The sequence below is a fragment of the Sapajus apella genome, unplaced genomic scaffold, assembly GCF_009761245.1.
Source record: "Sapajus apella isolate SASKATOON/1434 unplaced genomic scaffold, GSC_monkey_1.0 scaffold15, whole genome shotgun sequence".
In the NCBI taxonomy this organism is placed as follows: Eukaryota; Metazoa; Chordata; class Mammalia; order Primates; family Cebidae; genus Sapajus; species Sapajus apella.
In genome coordinates this window covers 16,744,730-16,766,745 of record NW_022436955.1, presented here as the reverse complement: position 1 = coordinate 16,766,745, position 22,016 = coordinate 16,744,730, and the positions used below count along the sequence as shown (strand labels likewise).

At 40.6% G+C, this 22,016-nt stretch overlaps 1 protein-coding gene across 3 annotated transcripts in view; it reads right to left on the bottom strand.

Annotated features, from left to right (window-relative positions):
- HYDIN (HYDIN axonemal central pair apparatus protein) overlaps positions 1 to 22,016 on the bottom strand; it is a 432,426-nt gene that overhangs the window by 343,843 nt on the left and 66,567 nt on the right. For 2 of the 3 annotated variants that reach the window (XM_032284417.1, XM_032284418.1), the window contains 2 exons: positions 14,345 to 14,544; positions 3,912 to 4,036 (listed from right to left, as the gene is read on the bottom strand). In XM_032284417.1, coding sequence (XP_032140308.1) covers positions 3,912 to 4,036; positions 14,345 to 14,544 — 325 coding nt within the window. The remainder of the gene's footprint in view (positions 1 to 3,911; positions 4,037 to 14,344; positions 14,545 to 22,016) is intronic. The other variant, XM_032284419.1, reaches the window with a different exon arrangement.

Sequence of the window (22,016 nt, the reverse complement as noted above, 5' to 3'; positions counted from 1 at the left end):
AGGGCGAAACTCCGTCTCAAAAAAAAAAAAAAAAAAAAAATGGTTATTAAACCTTTATTCATAAAGCCCAAAACTTCAAAAATCCAAATTTACATTAATAATAGAATGAATACATTATGTACAACCATATAGTAGAATGCTTCTTAGCAATAAAAAGGGAGTTACTGCCAGACACAAGGCCATGGATAAATCTCAAAAACATTATGCTGAGTGAAAGAAGCAAGACACAAAAGAGTATATACTGTATGAGTACATTTATTTTAAGTCTAAGAAGAAGGAAAACTAATATAGGGTGATAGAAATCAGAACCTCTGGATGGGGGGTGGAGGGGTTGCCTGCGAATCGGCATGAGGCAGTAGATGTTCTGTCTCTTTAATTGGGCAATGGGTACATATAGGTAGTTACACTTGTCAAATCTTATCAAACTGTATATTTGCACTCTGTGCATCTTATATTGAAATTATACCTCAATAAAAATATAATGAAAAACTACTTATACTAACATCAAAAACCACTGAATGCTTACAAATTAATAATAAAAGAACAAGTGAAGAAGGGATTTGAATAGAATTAGATCTAATGTAAATATTCAAGACTTCTACACAGAAAACTACTGATGAGAGAAAATAAAGAAAACCAAATGCATGGAAGGATAGACAATGTTTATATCATGATGTAGAGAAAGGTCTATAAAGTAGTAGGAAAGAAGGAACTAGTCTATAAATAATAATGACCAATGTGAAAAAAGGCATAAACTGGAGTCACTTTCAGGCAGCCAATGAAACTAGGGACCTCATTGAAATATTTGAGAAAATATTTTTATGTATTTGATTGATTGATTGACTGAGACAGACTCTCACTCTGTTTCCCAGGCTGGAGTACAGTGGGCAGAATCACCACAGTCTCGACTCCCAGACTCAAGCAATCCTCTCACCTCAGCTTCCCAAGTAGGTGGGACTATAGCTTCCCACCATACCCAGCTAATTTTTGTTTATTTTTATAGAGATGAAGTCTGGCTGTGTTGCCCAGGCTGGTCTCAAACCTCTGGGCTCAAGCAATTCTCCTGCTGTCGCCTCTTAAAATGTTGAAATGACAGGCGTGAGCCACTGCACTCAGCTGAGAAAGTATTTTTACAACTACTTTTAAATTCATCACTCACCTGATAGGACAATGAGGACATCAAAGTGAAGACAAGCATACCAAGAAATAGTCTAGTGCCAAGGCTGACCTTTGCCCTAATGGCTTTTGTGAACCTTCAAACTTCTGCTTTAAAGATTGCAATATATGTGCCTAGGACAGCTGATAAAGTCCAGGGCCTGCCCAGAGGTGGAACTCCAAATCCAAAAATTATGAAACACAAAAAGACATAAGATACCCTGGTCGAAAACCAGCAGAAACAATAAACAGCATACTAAACAGTAGACTTAATTTATTTGCATTATCAGATACAAAATATTAATAACCACAATTAATATATTTAAGAAATCAAAGAAAAACTGGAAAAATAAGGAGGGGACGGAGAGCAGTCAGATTTGATAAGAACCAAATAAAACTTCCAGAAATAAAAACAATCATAATAATTAAAAAATTAAAACTCAGCAGGTGAGAGTTCACTGAAGAGGGGATTATTGAATGGGATAATGGATAAGAAGAAAGTATCCAGATCAGTCTACAAAGAAAAAGAAATTAAAAACATAGAGGAAAAAAGGAATGAATAACAGCATAATAACATATTAAATAATGGAAAAATAGAATAACTATTCTGTATTCCAGAACAAGATAGAATAGAACAAATAATGCATATGGGGGAAAATGACACACAGCCTCTACATCACATATACACAAATATTATATCAAAGATGGAGCATTAATCTAAACCCAGAAGCTAAAACTATAACATTTCCAGAAGTAAACATGGGAAAGTATATTCATGATCTTGGAGAAGGCAAAGATTTCCTAGGATGGAGGCGAAAAGAGTTAATCTTAAAAGAAAAGAAAATTGATAACATGGATTTCATCAAAATTCAAAATCGCTGCTTATTAAGAAATATTATCACAGAAACGAACGCATTAATAATACATATATCTGACAAATGACTAGTATTTAGAATATTAATAAAAGATGCTTACAAATTAATAACAAAAGAATAAGCAAAGAAAGGTCATCAGCAGACACTTAAAAAAGATACATGAATGTCCAGGAAGCTCTTGAGAAGGCACCCAACATTATTAATTATTAGGGAAATGAAAATTAAAACCTGTTGGACATCACTTTATACCACTAGTATATCCAAAATTAACAAAACAGCGCTATATGTTGGTGAGGATGTGGAGCAACTAGAACTCTCATGCCTTGCTGGTTGGAATGCAAGATGACACAACTACCTTGGAAAACTGATGTCCTAATGTATTATGAGCTATGCTTTTAAACAGACCGTCCTACCCTTTGGTTACATGGGTCAAACATTCTCCCTTTTGCTTAAGCTAGCTTCTCTTGCTAAAAGCCAGTGAAATGTAGCTAACACTAATAGATAAAACAGATAGGCCACTTCATGGGCTGTGTGTTGTTCTGCTGGGCAATATGGAGCCAGGGCCACTTAACCGTAGGTCCTAAGGCAAGGGCTTGAGTCGTCCTGCACAGATACGCTTCCACAAAGCCAGCAACTCTGAACTGTACCCTAAATGTCTTGTGCTGCTCCTTCTCTGGGTATACCTTCAAGTCTCTATCTATACACAGCTAACTTCAATCTACCAGTGTGACTTCTGGGGATGGGTTCTTTCCTGAGCCCTGTATTCCTCAGGCGTTCAAGCATCTCTATCTGACTCCATATCATTTCTATGGGTTCTTTATCTTGTGGATCTTAGCTTACTCTTTCCCCTCTGTGTGCTTCTGTTTTCTCCCTACAATGCCCTTCTGCAGATAATCTGGGTTAATCAACATGAATGAGTAAAACAGAAGGGAGAAGGAAATGAGAAAAATCATAAAATAATAAAAGGCAATGTAAAATATTAATCTGAAAGCCAGCGTTGGAGACTGCATAATGTACATGCTATCTTACATGACCATAAATTGACTATTTGCAACAACAATGTGTAATTTTCATGATTACAGAGGGTGTGGCCTTCAAGAAAATGCTAGTGGCAACAGAGTCCTATATTCATGTAAGATGTTACATAAGATATCTGCATGTTTTAAGGATTAAAGTAACTGGATCTTACATAGACTAGTGGGCACATACAAGAACATTCTGAATTGGGGTTTACATTTTTAAAATGCTAGACAAATATCACAATAAATCAAATGGAAAACCCACGGGGCATTAAATTACCTACAAATTTTAATATACAGACAACCTCAATCCACCAATGTGGCTTCTGGGGATGGGTTCCTTCCTGAGCCCTGTATTCCTCAGGCTTTTAAGCACTGGGGACACCAGGTAGGTGAGATTTCTATCTGACTTCACATCATTTCTACTGGAGGCATTCATTGGTTTTTTATCTTGTGGATCTTAGCTTAGAATGCAGCCAAAATAACCATTTCCTATTCAGCTTTATCATATTTCCCATCTAACCTTTTTATATTTTTTAAAATTTATTTTATTATTATTTATTTATTTTTCATTCCAATAGTTTTTTGGGGGAACAGGTGGTGTTTGGTTACATGAATAAGTCCTTTAGTGGTGATTCCTGAGACTCTGGTGTACCCATCAGAGTGCATACAGTGTACACAGTACCCAATGTGTAGTCTTTTATCCCTCACCCTCCTCTCACCCGCTTCCCCAAGTCCACAAAATCCATTGTATCATTCTTATGCCTTTGCATCCTCGTAGCTTGGCTCCCTCTTAGGACTGAGAACATACACATCTGACGTTTCTTAACATGCAGAACTTTTAACAAAGATTAATGCATACCTGTGTCATAACACACAATAAGTCTTCCACTGTGATCGCCCACACTCTGTGGCTCAAACTCCACTTCCAGTTGCATGGACTCTCCCACATTAAGAGTTCCAACAGCTGGTTCTACAGAGAAAGGCCTGAAACACACAGAGAGGCACATCATCAGAGCATATTTCTGACCAGTGTGAGAAGGGGAGGAGAGGAGATGGGAGTTCTAGGTCTGCAGACAGCTCAGACCCAGCGCTGCAATTTCATGATCTAGAAGCGAAGTAGACTTTGACTCCCTAATGTGAAAGAACTTAGTTTTAATGTTAAAACGACAGTATTAGATCAGCAAGCATAAGAGCAAGTTAAATGATGTAACAACATTCTTGTTTGTGTCGTTGCCATTCAGCCCTCCTTTTAACATTCATTGAGGAGCCTGCTGGGCTCAGGCACTCAAGTCAGGGTGACTGCAAATGAATAAAATCCAGCCGTTGTCCTCAAACATGGAGATTTGCTGTAAGGAACAGGCTTAAAATACGTATGCAAATATTGTCATTTTCAAAAGATCAGTGCCTTCAAAGGGATAAAAATTGAATTTTGTGAGAATTCAGAGGAGAGAGGGCATCATAGTGGACAAATATAAGAGAGACCCAAAAGGAAAGGGATGGGACCCTCACTCGCCTTAGGATAATTCAGGACAGATTAAGAAAGCGTCTATTTTAAAAGGATGGGAGTGGTGTAGAGGAACTACAGAAGATGATGCAATAGCCCAGCTGGTAACCTTAGTGCTGCCACCAAAGAGCCATGGGGAAGGCATGGTTTTGAAACCCACAAGGAGGGGCCTAAGAGAAGGCTGCCTTATGGAAAACAAGGAGATGCAGCCAGGGGAGACAGCAATCCAGGTGGTCTCCCAGGAAAGACAATGCGGAAAACATATCCTGACCTTACATCCCCTCCCATCTCATTGCCTACCAGACCCTCAATGGATGAACACAACCAGAGCCAGAAATGCAAGTCGAGGGCTGTTGACCCAGGACATAGAACTTGTGTCCTTTCTATTCAGCCCTTCTTTTACCATTCATAGAGTATCCCTGCTGGGCTCAGGCACTCAAGTTAGGGTGACTGTCATCCCACCCCAGCACTGACGTGGAACATGACAGCTGTATAGGATATTTGGATAGATGTATGTGTGTAATGAAAATGTAACAATCTGTTGGGAACAGATTGTGTGGGACCTGAAATGCCTAGGAGTTCGAACTCCTAGGCATTTGTAAAGCACCCAGGGATAGAACGAACTGAAGAAGGGTAGAGAGTGCATTTGAAAAGGCAAACTCAGGACAAATTCCGTGTCTTGAAAACATAATTTGGGATGTAGACATTGTGGGGAGTGAGGGTTGATTTGGAAACAGGAAATAGTTTAATTGTTTTAGAAGTGAATAGTAAGAGAGAAACTGGATCCGATGGTGAAATACCTTAAATAACTTAGGGAGTTCTTCCTAAATAGGAAACCCAGCCCATTTAATTATTTTTATGGTCCATTTCACTTCTTTAAATTGCTAGTTTTTCAAAGTAATGTGTTGTGTAATGTATCTGGCAGACCGAGCTGTTTCTGATTATTTACTTCAATCACAACAGTTCTTAGAGTTGTCAGTCCTTAAATCTTCCCTTAGATGAGGAACTCAATTTCAGAAAATCTAAGCTTTCTGCTATAAGGATATAGAGTTTATGGCAAGGGTAGCACTGGGTGGCATCTGAGAGTATTATTACAGGACCTCAGGTGTTTCTTATTATGAGTAATTGGTTATTTTCTCTAGTGCTTTCTATTTGATCACCTCTCTTTTTTAAATTTTTTTATCTTTTGTGGGTGCATAGTAGGTATATGTATTTATGAGGTACATGAGATGTTTTGATACAGGCATGCAATGTGAAATAATCCCATCATAGAGAATGGGGTATCCATCCTCAAGAATTTACCTTTTGTGTTACAAACAATCCAATTATACTCTTAGTTTTAAATGTACAATTAAGTTATTGACTATTGTCACCTTGTTGTGCTATCAAATAGGTCTTATTCATTTTTTATAACTATTTTTTAATACCCATTAACCTTTCCCTACCTCCCCACCCAATCCCCCCACCCTTCCCAGCCTCCATTCACCATTCTTCTACTCTTTATGTCCATAAGTTCAACTGTTTTGATTTTTACACCCCACAAATAAGTGGATCTCCTCTCCTTTTACTTCTTGATTTTCCTTGCTTCCTTTCTGTGTCCTGTCCCCATACCTACGGCACCAATCCACCAGGGAACCCCAGGCATTGCTATAGAGGCACCCTGGGGCAGTGGTGGCTAGCCTGACCTCTAGAGCCAACTAAATGAGTTCAAAACCCAGCTTGGCCATGACCTTGGGCAAGTCACTTAACCCTCAGTTTCCTCAGCTGTAAAAGGAGGGTAATGATAGCACCTACTTCATATGGTTATAGCGAGGACTAAAGGGGCTGATATAGGTCAAGTGCTCAGAATAATGTCTGGGACACAGGAAATGCTATACAAGTGTTTATTATTCTTTTTGTTATGGCTATTTTTATCTCCAGCACTGGCAGCCTCTAGGTGCTGTGTGATGAATCTGTGGATGTGTTTGAGCGTTTCAATGAGTTCAAGCTTTTATCATTCTCCCCTCCCTCCTTCACACTGTTCTAGAGAGAGTGTAAAAAACACACACAGGTCATAACACATCAATCTCTTGTTCAAACACGTTCAGCAGTCCTCATCATCTGTTCAATTAAGTTCAAACTCTGAGGCATTTCAGGTCCCACACAATCTGTTCCCAACAGGTCTTTGCATTTTCATTACCCACATACATCTGTCCAAATATCCTATACACCTGTTATGTTCCAAGTCAGTGCTGGGGTGGGATGGGAGGCGGGCTTTAGTCTCTTCACCCACAACCTCCCCCAGCACTGCACCTGCTTTCCCTTCCCACCAGATTGTGGCCCCCACATAGACAATCAGAACTGCTAGGATCATATCAGATGATTTGCCGTTTCCCACATGCCATACTCCTTCTGAAGCCACCTCTCACAGCCAGATTCAAAGTCACCTCTTATATAGAATCTTTCCTGATTCTCCCTTTTGTAAATAGTATCTCTTTCCTCTCAGAGACTGTAACTTCCCTTTTAGTTTTTACAGTGGTTTACTTTGTACTTGGGTTAGTTTTCATGTGTGCCTCTCTCAATAGCTAGAAACTCTCAAGAAGAGAGGGAAAGGAAACACAGTATCTCGAGCACATATTCTATGCTGGGTCCTACACTGTGTGCTTTACATATGCCAATTCTAATCTTCACACACCCCTGAGAAAGTCCATATTGCTATTTGCATTTCAGACATGGGAAACTAGATGCTCACAAGGACAGGCAACTTGCCGAAAGTTGCCCAATTTGGTAGTGGTGGTGCTGAGAGGGAAGTCTCTGTTCTTTCTGCCTACCCCAAGCCACCCTGAACATGGAAGCCATGTGGTTAAATTCATCTTTGTGTCGCTCATCACCCTCTACACCTTTCTTTTCTCACAGGAGCCTCACAGAAGAGACTGCCGAATTGAACTGTGATACATTCTTAAAGGTAAATAGAAATATTTGTAATCAGTCATCACTCTTTATGACATCGTGGTGGAAGGAGAAGGAGCAGACCTTCAGTAGTTCAGAAATCTGTGCCTCGTGGGAAGTGAAGGTGAGTCTCCCAGTCTCAAAGTTCTTTCCTTCCTTATGGCCTCAGTAAGAATCTAAAGAAGTGAGAACTGAGCCCAGTTCCCTGGCCTGGGGAACTACACCACAATATTTTCTTCTATCCTTGGCTTCCCTACTTCCTAATATTTTTCTTCCTGCACTGTGCTTTCATTTTATTTTCAAATATTTATTGGTAGCAAAAGAACAGTTTTAAAATGAATTGAATATTACATTGCAGAACCTAAACTATTTAAAATTTTTACAGAGAAAGTGACACTTATCATCCCATCTGCACAACCTCCAGGAATCCAAGTTCCACGGAGTGCTGAGGGTTACTTTGCCTTTGTGCTAATCGTTGGGATTGGATTACAATGAACTTCTTCAGCAGTTATAATTGCCTAGGATTGCCAGTGCTACTTAGAGCTGCCTAAGCTTCCTTAATAAATCAGACGTCAATTGAGTAGAGTGTGTTAAGTTCTGGGGCTTATACCATGTCTGTAATTTGATTTTGCACTTCATTTTACTAAAAGGCAGACAGGCTGAACGGGCTAGAAGATATCAAGTATCAGAAAATGCTCTTGCAAAGAAGGAAAAGGGTTGTTCTCTAAGGGTATAAGGATGGTTCAGTCTATCAAAATATTTGGTTTTGATATCATGTCTTGATTAATACCAAATACTTAATTATGGAGGGAGTTTGGTTTGGTGAAAAACCATGAGCCATGAAAAAGATCTGAGTTTCTGTTCAATCAATTATGAGCTCTTCTTATGAACTAAAACCATCCAAATGATTCAATATTTTAGCAGAAGACTAAATATTGGTCCCACAATATTGAATATTGAATATCATATTAGTATTTATTCTTCAGATGATCTTTCTTATTTAATTCCTTACTTGAGTTTTTTAGATTTTGAAATTGCTTCTTCATCCTCTCTATTTCACCTTTCAATGTTAACCCTACTTTAATCATCAAAATTATTCTGATACCTACTAGGGTTTTAGGTTAAATTTAACAATAATTGTTTCTGTTCTCTGTACATTTTATAGCGTATTGCAGGTTCTTTTATTAGTGTAAAAACATTATGCTTATTTTATAGTACTTGGAGAATGTTTTCTATTTTATTTTATTATAGAGGTTTATAGTTGTAGTTTTGCCTTTGTGATATATTGTTGGTTGGGCATCTTATAAGCATTTATTGAGCACTTATTTATTCTAGACAGTTAGATGCTGGGGACATACAAATGAAAAGAGTTAGCTACAATCCTTGCCTTTGAGAAGCTCACATTCAAATAAGGGTAACAGACATGCAAAGAAAGTCTCAAGTTTTTGTGACTTATATGAACCCAAGCATTTTACAAACTTAACCATGAATTAAATCATTACTTCAATGAGAAAAGGATGATCTGTTTTTTTAAAGCAATTTCCTGTTGGACATTATTTCTAGCTGTATATTTACACTAAAAGTGGCAGGACCGTGGGCTTTTCACTCCAAATTTTCAGACTGTATCCACTGCCCTACCTTGTCTATTAACAACCATATTAACTGAAGAACACTGTCTAGGAACAGAATCGTCTGTGTGGTTTTTAGAATGGATCTTTGTCAGGGCATTTCCTTAGAGATTCTAATTCAATATGCTGTGACCACAAATTCAACCACATTCTTTCTCATTGAAGCCATCAGTGTTCTCAGTTGCAAACAACAGAAGCCATCTGTGGCTAATTTAAGCAGAAAAGGGACTGACTGGAAGGACTTGAGGCAACTCACAGAATCAATGGTGGTTGAAAAACAGGCATTTTGTGGAAAGAACATAAAGCTATTATTTCATGAAGAATCTAAATAGGAAAACAAAAATATTTGCAAACAGGGAATTTGAGACACTTGGTTACACAGAAGATGGGAGAAGTGAGAAACCCAACTGAAGATGATGAGACAGCTCTGAGATTCCTAACAGTGGTAAGCTATTTCCACCTCTGGGCTGGAAGCAAAAGGAGAGGAGGAAGTGTTATCAGATCCCCAGGATATGAGGAAGTGTTATCAGATCAAAAAGTGTTATCAAAAGGAGAGGAGGAAGTGCTATCAGATCCCCAGGTTCTAGCCACTGTCAAGCTGGCCTGCCATGGTTTTAACTTCTGCCAGGTGTCAGGCCAGCCTGACAGTGGCTAGAACCATGGAGGAGATGCAGTGGCAGCTGGGAACTCTGCTGAAGACAAAGAGGGAGAAGGCTTCTTCCTTCTTCCTACTCTCCAGCCTGACTAGTCAAACCTAGGGGAATTCAGCTGAGCCAGGAGGCTAGGAAGGCTCATGAAGCCCCACAGTGACACTGCGCATTGCTGGGGAATGGTGAGACATGGACCTCAGGGCAAACAAGCCCAGAAACGGCCCATGTTTGCATGAATCCAGGTTTTGATGTTAACTTACTGGGGGACCTTGGGTAAGTCATTTCACTCCTCAGGCTTTACTCTCTTCATTGTAAAATGGGAATGCTGAGCCGGCATGTCTACTGTTGACGATTCCTGGCCAGTCCCTGAGTTGCCTCTCATTATACCTTAGAATTGTTTCTATATTAGGAAAATATGATAACTCATATTCATAGGTAGATGGATAGAAAGGTTTTAGATTTTTTTGCAACTTCACAGTATTAAATCTGTGAAGTGATTTTTCCTTCACATTTACATGAATCAAATATATAAGAAATTGCCATTTTGGGGTGTTTCTTTTTTTTTTCAAATTCACCCAAACAATTTCCCATTGGACATTAATTCAGTCCAGGAAGATATGTCCCTTCACTTGCATTTCCACCTTAGGTGGATTCTTTTTTTCATAGAAAAAATAACAATTAACAGTTTTTAATGGGATTGTGAATAGTGGTTGCAGGAAACCATTTTTTTCCATTGAAAAAGATGGGTTAATTTTTTTTTTTCTTTTTTTGAGACAGGGTCTCTCTCTGTCACCCAGGCTGGAGTGTAGTGGCGTGATCATGGCTCACTGCAACCTCGACCTCCTGGGCTCAACTAATCCTCTTACCTTGGCCTCCCAAGTAGTTGGAACTACAGGTATGAACCACTACACCCAGATCTTTTTTTTTTTTTTTGTATTTTTTGTAGAGAAGGGGTTTTACCATGTGGCCCAGCCTGGTCTCGAACTCCTAGGCTCAAGTGCTCTATTCACCTTGGCCTCCCAAAGTGCTGAAATTGCAGGCATAAGCCACCATGCCTGGCCAAGATGGGTTATCTCTAAGTTATGGTAAGCTAGTTGAACAACCTGCTTTTTTCTCCCACCATCAAAATGCGTGGGGTGTGCCATGAGATGACAAACAAGACCTGTAAAGCATTTAGAAACATCAGGAGGCACTGGTTTCCAAAAGAACTTTTCCTTTGTCTTTAGTGGTTGATTTATTTAAAGTGGTTGAGAATCTTGCTTCTACCTAGGATGCAGAAAGCTGGAAAGAATGTTTGCTTTAGCCTAATAATGAGAAAAAGTGAGATAAATAACAAAATCACAAATTTCTTGTGCTTGTTAGAGAGCTGAGGTAGCACAGCAAATAGCCTGAAATCTAACGACAGACCCATTCCTCCCCAGGGAGATGGGACATGTACACACTGTTTAGACTGTGGCTTTTACCTGTGGTAGGCAGAAATTTCCTTCAAACAGAAGAAAAAGTGAAAGAGGATGGACCAAAAAAAATATTTGGAGATGTAATACCTGAGATTTTCCAAAATATAATGAAAGATTCAGAAAGCTCAGAGAACCTCAAGCAAGATTAAAACCCAAACCAAGCAAAAGCAAAACAAAATCCTTAAAACAAAAACATAAACAAAACTTATACCTAGATACATTATTTCCAAACTGCAAAAACCAAATAAATCATGGAAGCAGCCCAAGCAAAAGAGACAACCACATACAGAGGAACAAGGATAAGAGCTACAGCAGACTTCTCATTAGAAAAACGTAAGTCAAAGGACGACTGAGTGACATATTTAAAGTACTGGAAACCTATATATAATTGTTGGCCCAGAATTCTATATAGCGAAAAATATATCTTTCAAAAATGAAGGACAAATAGACTTTTTTTTTCCCAGATAGACAAAAACAGAGACTTTACAGTAGACTTGTGTTATAAGAAATATTAAAGGTAGTTTTAAACCAGGAGAAATAGGATATCAGACAGAAATGTGGATCTAACATGAAATAATTCTGAGACAGTGATTATTCTAGAATACTTGGAGAAATAAACACACATGCCCTCCCAAAGGATCTGCCCTCAACTGACAATATGACAATGCTGCTAACTGCAGTATGGCAGAGTGGGTCACTTGAAAAATTGCCCACCAGAAAATACCTAGAAAGACTGGCTAAAATATAATGTAACTAAATGCATAACTGAGCATGCACAAAAATAAGAAAAACCCATATGATTCTAAAAAACAAAGAGGAACCTAAGAACCACAGCAGTAAGCCATGGAGCTAATGATAGGTCTGCACTGTGTTCCCAGTAGCCCAGAAGCATGGTTTTTCAACAGCCCTGCTCAAGCAGGAGACAAGGCCTCACAATGGTTAAGTTAGGGGACTGGTACCAGATTCCTCTATAAACCTCAGAAATGTGAAGGACTCCCCAAACATTCTCCCACCAGCAAAAAAAAAAAAAAAAAAATGTCTGAGTTTCAAATTAAAGAAACAAAGTTTCTTTAGGACATTCATAACTTGAACTTGTGTCTTATGAAAGCATGGGATTTGCATATGAGCCATCAGGCCAGGGACTCCTAAGGCAGGAAATTACCAAAACAGTACCCCATAGTAGCCTAACTTTTGGGAACCAGGTGGAAGCAAATTCCATTCCCTTCTGAACAAATGAGTTCATTAAGCCAGCAAAGGATGCCACAGATAAAGCCCTTCTGAAAGAGAACTTAAATCCAGTTCACACTGCTTTTTAAAAAGTCATAGAAAAGAGCTTGACCCCGCTTCCTGTCTTCCCAAGCTGGTTGTTCTTTTTAAGACCCCACTGGTCTGCCACTTGCACTCGTGCCCCAAAACAAATTATTCTTTTCCATCTTATGAGAGAGGTCCTTGAGAGATGGGGTTGTCTCATCATTCTTTATACCAGCGGTCCCCAACCTTTTTGGCACCAGGAACGAGTTTCATGCCAGGCAAGTTTTCCACAGATCAGGGGTGGGGTGGATGGTTTCAGGACGATTCAAGTGCACTGCATTTATTGCACATGTTATTTCTATCTTATTACATTGTAATATATAGTGAAATAATTATACAACTCACCATAATGTAGATCAGTGGGAGCCCTGAGCTTGTTTTCCTGCAACTAAACAGTCCCATCTGAGGGTGATGGGAGACAGTGACAGATCACTGGGCATTAGATTCTCATAAGGCGCATACAATCTAGATCGTTTACATGCACAGTTCACAACAGGGTGTGCGCTCCTATGAGAATCTAATGCTGCAGCTGATCTGACAGGAGGCGGAGCTTAGGTGGTAATGCAAGCGATGGGGAGGAGCTGTACATACAGATGAAGCTTTGCTCCCTTGTCCTCCCCTCACCTCCTGCTGTGCAGCCTGACTCCTAACAGGCAATGCATTGGACTGGTACCAGTCCATGGCCCGGGGTTTGGAGACCCCTGCTTTATACTGTCCCATGGTGTCTACACTGTGCCTAGTCTACAAATATTCAGATTAAAATCCAACTCTATCACTTACTAGCTCTGTGCTCTTGAGGAAATGATACAACCTCTCTATCCCTCAGTTTTCTCATTCTCCAAAGCCAGCAACAGCAGGTTGAGTCTCTCTCACATCTCATCACTCTCAAGTCTTCTGCCTCCCTCTTCTGTTTGTAAAAGCCTTTGTCGGTTACATTGGGCTTTTACATTGGGCTCATCCTGTGAACCCAGGATTATCTCCCGATTTTAACATTAGCTGATCAGTAGCTTTATTTATACCGGCAATATTAATTCCCCTTTGCCATGCAACATGACACAGTCACAGGTTCTGGGGATTAGGATATGGACATATATTCAGAGCCATCATTCTGTCAACCACCCTGGCCATAGCTCATCTGAAGGAAAAGGAAAAGAGCAAACACTGATTCTATAGCACTTGCTATGTACCAGCAGTTTCTTTGATGATCCCAACAACCTTATGAAGTGGCCAGTATACTTTTCCCCATTTTCCAGATGAGAAAACTGAGGGCCATGAGCCAAGGAATGTGGACATCCCCTAGAAACTGGAAAAGGCAAAGAAATGTACTCTCCCCTTAAGCCTCCAGAAAGGAATGCAGCCCTGCTCTCACTTTGATTTTAGCCCAGTGCAACTTCTGACCCACTGAAATGTAAGATAATAAATTTGTGTTGTTTTAAGCCTCTGAGTTTGTGGCAATTTGTTACAATGGTAACAGGAAACTGATCAAGCCAGTTATAAAATTCTCGATCCAAACAAATTTATTTCTATATTCCCATGGGCCATTCTCTGTATTGAAAGAAGCACTTTTATCCAGTATTTTGAAAAACCAAACAGGTAAGAAGATTTAGTGTAATATGGATATGAGATATTAAACCTTGAATTTTAGTTTCCTCTGAGGATGAAGAGGAAGTGTATCCTTCATCAGTGAGGTCTCCCAGCTTTGCAACTGAAGACTGTAACAAGCAGTTCCACCCTCGATGTTATTGTGGTAAATCACTTGAGCTGACTAGGTTTAGCTATAATCAATCAAACATAAGAGTCAAAGGCATGCATACCTACAAGTTTTGATGTGAAATACAGCATTTTTGTTGCCAATGTTTCGTACCAGCAGAATCTTCTGGGTGCTGTATTTGACAGGGCAGGTGGAAAAATTCAGCTTGTCAGGAAAATCGAGAATGGCTCGCGCACCTCTAGCTTTGATGGGCACAATAAAATTTTCTCTTTCAGTAACACAGGTCAACATATGGGCATAATCCTACAAGGGAAGGGTATGATCATTATTTGTGGAAAAAGCAACATGATCAAGATAACTGTGCAAGAAAAAGGGTCATATGCGAGGCATTTTGCAAAACAACTTCTAGTGTTATTTCTATGAAAACTTAAGACAATTACAGAAGTACTTTCAATGAGATTGTCTTTTCTGAGAGAGAACAGATCTAGTGTTAAAACCCACAGCTGGCAGAGAAGCTATGCTTCGTGTTTCCCAGAAAATAGGGAGGTAGGATAAGGGACAGTGGCAGGACAAGCCTGTTTCTCCCGTAGATCCAAGGAGATTTACAACTGATCCCTCAGGTCCTCCTTCCAAACCCCAGTTCTCCTTCAAGCCTGTGTGTTAGAATGATGATTATAATTAATAGCCTCTTTCTGCCCATACTGTCTGCAATGTGACTTCACAGCTCCTCCAACAAGAAAGGAGCCTCTACTCCATTTGCTTGGAGCAGTACAAGGTGGCAGAAGTTATGCTATGCCAGTTTCAGGCTGAGACCTCAAGAAGCATCTGCATCTCTCCAGCGGTCTGGCTTTAGAACCCTGAAATGAGGCATCATTTCGTGCTCTGTTTCTCAATTTCTTGATACAACCCATAGGAACTACCTTCAAAATATATCCGAACTGCACTCACTGCTCACCACCTCTACCCCTGCCACCCTGGTCCTAGCCACTCCAATCTTTCCCAGGCTAACAGGACTTTCTATTTCAATCCTTGCTCTCCTAAAGTCTACTGTCCACCCAAGGGCCAAAGGGATCCAGTAAAAACGTAAGTTTGCTCAGGCTGCTGCTCTGTTGAAAAGCACCTAGGCTGAGTGAGACTGGCATGCTTGTGAGGGTCCTGTGGCCTGGTGTCCCTGTCATTTCTCTGGCCACATCTCCTCCTTTCCCCGGGCTCTTCCTGCAGCCACAGGCTTCCCCTTCTGAGCCTTCACACATGGTGTCTTCTCCTTCCCTCTACTTACTCACGGTGCTAACTCCCTCACCTTTTCAGTATTTAGCACAGTGATCCACTGCCTCCCTGAGGCCTTCCCTGACCGCCCGATTTTCAGTAGAACTCTCCCTCTCCTGCACCATCACTCCCTTGCCTTCTGTCCGGCTTTAGTCTTGCCCAGAAGCATCTAGTATATCACATGTTCTACCTCCTTAGTGAGTATAGCATGTTTCCCCTTATTTCCATGTCAAGGGGGATTTGCCCGTCTTCTTGCCTTCTGTATACCCAGTACCTAGAACAGAGCCCAGTCCTTAGCAACTACTCAACAAATATTTGCTGAAGGAAGACAAGTCAGTCATGGAACATTGGGTAGTGATGAGTGAGGGGAAAATAAATCATGATATGAAGACAGAGAGACTGGAGAGCTCTTTTACATGGGGTGGGGGCTCAGGAAAGGCCTCTATGAGGAGGTGACACTTCAGCAGAGACATGAGTGACAAAGGAAGCCATGTGGATGGATGGCTGCCTGGGGGAAGTGTGATTTGGAACCTGTGATCAGAGAGGAGCAAGGGAAAGAGAGTGGTTAGACACATGGCCAAGAGGTGGTGGGGGCCAGATCCTGCAGATTTTATAAACCATTAAGAGGAACTGAGAGGGCCGAAGGCATTCCCGAGGCTGAAAGCTGATCATGGAGGAACCTGAGTAATATTTTAGAAAAAGCACTGAAGCACTGGCTGCGATGTGGGCCATGGACTGCAGTGGGAAAAGGGAGGCCAGCTAGGAAGCCACTGTTGTAGCCCAGGCATGAGTTGACACAGATAGGGACTTGTGTGGGTAAGTACTTAACCTAGCATTTAGCAAGCAGTAAGTATGCAATAAATGTTAGCTGTCCTTATCAAGCTTTTGTATTAAGTACAATCTGTGTAAGGCATATAGAAAAAATTCAACATATGCTTACTCTCGTTGGTAGGGAGCCATCTAGCCATCTACATACCGACAAGAATAATAATAATAGAACAAGATAATTTCAGAAAGTGATGAGAGCTTTGAAGAAAATAAAGCATGGTAAAGTGATAATATTGGATGGGGCTGATTTTGATTTAGGTTATAACAACTAAGGAGGTGACCTTTGGATGGGGACCTGAACAGCAAAAGGAGCTAGCTGGGTGAGATCTAGAAACAGAGCACTCCTGGCAAGGGGAACTGTAAACATAAAAGTCCTAAGTCAGGAGTGAGTCATAAAAAGGAATAAATAGTATTCATGAAATTGATTAAAATTGAGTTATTAGTATATTTATAAATCACTTAAAGAATATAACTGGATTGTGAGTAACTCAAAGGATAAATGCTTGAGGGGATGGACACCCCATTCTCCATGAGGTGCTTATTTCATATGGAATGCTTATATCAAAATATCTCATGTACCCCATAAATATATATACCTGTGTCCCCCCAAAATTTCTTTTTATTTAAAATATATTTTTTAAATGGCTGGGCATGGTGGCTCACATCTGTAATCCTAGCACCTTGGGAGGCCGGGGCAGGTGGATCACATGAGGCCAGGAGTTCAGGACCAGCCTGGCCAACATGGCAAAACCCAATCTCTACAAAAATTAGCTGGGCATGGTAGCCCACACTTGTAGTCTCAGCTACTCAGGAAGCCAAGGCAGAGAATTGTTTGAGCCCAGGAAACAGACACTGCAGTGAGCCGAGATCGCACCATTGCAATCCAGCCTGGGCAACAGAGTGAGACTCTGTCTCAAATAAATAAATAAAATAAAAATAAAAATAAAAAAATTGAATTGTTAGACTCTAAGCTCTGCAATTGATTCTAGTTTCCAGATGGTAATACCAGACTCAGAACTTATTATATCCAGACATGAGGAAGTACAAATTGCACTAAGCACAGTGGATCTTAGAAAACCCCACAGAATTCAACAATACAACAGCCTTGTCTGATTACTACAGAATCCTAAAGAGATAAGTACTATTTTTGCTTTTTCTTAGATCAAATCCAGCCGGCACGTGTTTTGTTGGGAATTATAAACTGAAAAGCCCCAGGCACATGTAGAGACTGAGCATTAACTGAGCGTTGAGAGCTAGAACAAAAGATGCCACTCAATCCAGGAGAAGAGGAGACCCTGAGGTGTTTGTCTCATTTTATTCTATATTCACATATCGGCTGCCTTGTTCTAGAAGGAATTAAAGGCAGCTGAAAATAGTTTAGGAGGCTAATTGAAATATTGAGAGAGATGTTTTCAAACCTTTTCAAGTTCCCAAATGAGCCAGGTTTGAAGTTTGATTAGAATTATAAATTTTTTCATAATCAATTCACACATCCATAAAAGAGTATAAAGTGGTTTAAACAAGTCCCTTTAAATGTATTTCAATCTCTGAAGCAATGCATTTGATAAGACTATACTAGACTATACATCATTATATATTGTTCTGCTGGCTTACAATTAATGCAGATATTATGAGCTGGGAGGCTCTGGCAGCCCGCAGGCTTAAGCCATCACTTCAGTTATGAACTGAACACCCAGCCTCACAAACCTGCTTTTTCTCCTCTGTTCCCTATCTCCGTAAATGACACCACCATTTGACCATTTGTTAGCCAAAATCCTACAGTTCAAACTAGGTGCATTTCTTTCTTGTACCCTTCATCAATCCATCAGTAAATCCTGGCAGCTGTACAATAAAAGTATACATCTTGCCGGGTGCGGTGGCTCACACCTGTAATCCCAGCACCTTAGGAAGCTGAGGAAGGTGGATTGCCTGGGGTCAGAAGTTCGAGACCAGCCTAGCCAACATGGAGAGTCCCCGTCTCTACTAAAAATACAAAAAATTGGCTGGGAGTGGTGGCAGGCACCTGTAATCCCAGCTACTCAGGAGGCTGAGGCAGGAGAACCACTTGAGCCCAGGAGGCGGGATCATGCAGGGAGCTGAGATTGCACCATTGCACTACAGTCTGGGCAACAAGAGTGAAATCGTGTCTAAAAAAAAAAAAAAAAAAAAAGAAAGTATACATCTTTACTCCTCCTACTTTTCATCACCATCGCTGTCACCACCCTCATCCAAACTTTTCTTATCTTTTACCTGAACTACTAAGGTATGGCCCCTGTATGCATCAGGGATCAGTCAGCTATGTTATAACAGGAAAAACAGCAAAAATAAGAGGAGTTTATACTAGGTAGAAGTTTATCTCTCCTTTTTTATTGCATTTTAGGTTTTGGGGTACATGTGAAGAACATGCAAGGTTGTTGCATAGGTACACACATGGCAGTGTGATTTGCTGCCTTCGTCCCCATCACCTATATCTGGCATTTCTCCCCATGCTATCTCTCCCCAACTCCCCACCCCCTGCTGTCCCTCCCCTATTTCCCCCAACAGACCCCAGTGTGTGATGCTCCCCTCCCTGTGTCCATGTGTTCTTATTGTTCAACACCCACCTATGAGTGAGAACATGTGGTGTTTGATTTTCTGTTCTTGTGTCAGTTTGCTGAGAATGATGGTTTCCAGGTTCATCCATGCCCCTACAAAGGACACGAACTCATCGTTTTTGATGGCTGCATAGTATTCCATGGTGTATATGTGCCACATTTTCACTGTCCAGTCTATCATCGATGGGCATTTGGGTTGGTTCCAGGTCTTTGCTATTGTAAACAGTGCTGCAATGAACATTCGTGTGCATATGTCCCTTATAGTAGAGCGATTTATAATCCTTTGGATATATACCCAGTAATGGGATTGCTGGGTCAAATGGAATTTCTATTTCTAGGTCCTTGAGGAATCGCCACACTGTCTTCCACAATGGTTGAACTAATTTATACTCTCACCAACAGCATAAAAGTGTTCCTATTTCTCCACATCCTCTCCAGCATCTGTTGTCTCTAGATTTTTTAATGATCACCATTCTAACTGGCATGAAAAGAAGTCCAGAGGTAGGCAGCCCAGGCCAGTAGGGTGGCTCAACAGTGTCATCAGAGACCCAAATACCTAAATTCCTCCTCTACCATTCTAGCACGCAGCTCCCATCATGATGTCACCCTCTGGGGCAGAGTGATTCCTGGGACCCAACTCTTTCACAGCCAAGCTGCAGGGCAGGAGGAAGAAGGCAGAAGGGACAGGGTACCTCCTGCTGTGTCAGTTCTTTTCAAGCAGGTGCCTTGGAGCCCTACTCACATCTCATTGGCTGACAGGTACACACAGCTGTGAAGGAGACTGAGAAATGTAATCTCTTATTTCAGGCAGCAGAGTCCAATCAAAATTTGTGGTTCTCCCAGTACACTGATGATGGGAATGTAAATTAGTACAGCCAGTATGGAAGAGAGTATGGCAGTTGCTCAAAAAATTAAAAATAGAACACCATATGATCTAGTAATTTCACTTCTGGGTATATATCCAAAGGAAATGAAATCAGTATGTGGAAGAGCTACCTGAACCCCCACGTTCATTGCAGCATAATTCATGACAGCCAACATGTGGAATCAACCCAAGTGTCCATCAATGGATGAACAGATAAAGAAAATGTGGGCGGGGCACACTGGCTCACGCCTATAATCCCAGAACTTTGGGAGGCTAAGATGGGCGGATCACTTGAGCTCAGGAGTTTGAGACCAGCCTGGCCAACATGGAGAAACCCATCTCTACTAAAAATAAAAAAAATTGAAAAATTAGCTGGGTGTGGTGGTGGGCACCTGTAATCCCAGTTACTAGGGAGGCTGAGGTAGGATTGCTTAAGCCTGGGAAGTGGAGGTTCCAGTGAGCTGAGATTGCGCCACTGCACTCCAGCCTGGGGAACAGAGTGAGACTGTCAAAAAAACAAAAAAATTGTGGTATATACACGCAATGGAATACTGTATAATCTTAGAAGGAAATTCCATCATTTGTGACAACATGGATGAACCTGGAGGCAATTATGCTGAGTAAAATAAGCCAGGCATAGAGATACAAATGCTGCATGATTTCAATTATATGTGGAATCTAATACAGTCAAACACACAGAAGCAAAGTAGAACGGTGATTCCCAGGAGTTGGGGCTGGGGAATTTGGGGATGCTGATCAGATGCTACAAAATTTCAGTTAGACAGGGAGAAGATGTTTAGGAGATCTACTATACAACATAGTAACGATGTACTGTAAGGTTGAAAATGCTAAGAAAGTAGATTTTAAATGTTCTCACTACAAAAAAATGACAAGCATGTGAGATAATGTATATATTAATTAGCTTGATTTGGCCATTCCACAGTGTGTATGTATATTGAAACGGCATGTTGAACACCACAAATATATATAATTTTTATTTGTCAATTAAAAATTAATTTTTTAAATTGTGGTTCTCTTACCAGCGAGGAAAGAGAAACTGAATGTCAAGGGGAGGCCACTACTAGCTGTGACGCCTCACGTGCCCCACGCTTCAGTCTGTTCTCTACTCAGCAGCCAGAGTGGTCCTAAAATGTAAGTCGGATTGTGTCATTCCTAATCACAACCCATTAGGCTGGAGAAAAGGAGAGGATCAAGCATTTCTCCTGTCTTTCTGGAACGGACTGTAACTCAGGGTAGATGAAAAGCTGGTGAGGGAAAGTTTTGGTTTTGTTGTTTTTGTTGTTGCTTTTAGAATAATTCCAACCAGTAAGTGCAAAATAGATTATGGAATTTGAAACTTAACCCTCGGTGATGCAGGGAATGATCTTTATTGGATTCATGACCAAAAAGAAAAAAGAAAAAATTAAATGAATCTAATCAAGGATACAGATGTATCAGTTACAGTCAAAGGGGGAAAGGGGCCATTCTAAACGAAGTGATGAGAATAACGAGCAAAACTTGTTGGGATCCTGATTTAAGAAAACCAATTAAGCCGGGCGCGGTGGCTCACGCCTGTAATCCCAGCACTTTGGGAGGCCGAGGCGGGTGGATCACGAGGTCAAGAGATTGAGACCATCCTGGTAAACATGGTGAAACCCCATCTCTACTAAAAATACAAAACATTAGCTGGGCATGGTGGCGCGTGCCTGTAATCCCAGCTACTCAGGAGGCTGAGGCAGGAGAATTGCCTGAACCCAGGAGGCGGAGATTGTGGTAAGCCGAGATCGAGCCATTGCACTCCAACCTGGGTAACAAGAGGAAACTTCATCTCAAAAAAAAAAAAAAGAAAACCAATTTAAAAAAAAACTTTTTCTTAATTGTGAACCATTGTTGCGCTTAGTATACAATGTTGTTGTTTTTTTTAACCAACATTTTTAAAGCTGGTTTTTTAAAAGCAAGATCCAAACTATCAACTGGATATGTGATGATATTAAGGAGTGACTGTGGTTTTTTTAGGCATGATCATGGTACTGTGGTTTTGCTAATTTTTAAAAAGGCCCTTATCTTTTAGAGAAAAATAATGAAATATTTACAGATGAAATTACATGCTGTATGGGACTTGCTTCAAAATCGTCTGGGGGAAGCGGCAGGACAGATGAAGCCAGACTGGTCATGTGCTGAGATTTGAAAAGCTGGGTGATGACAGTTCACTATGCTGTACT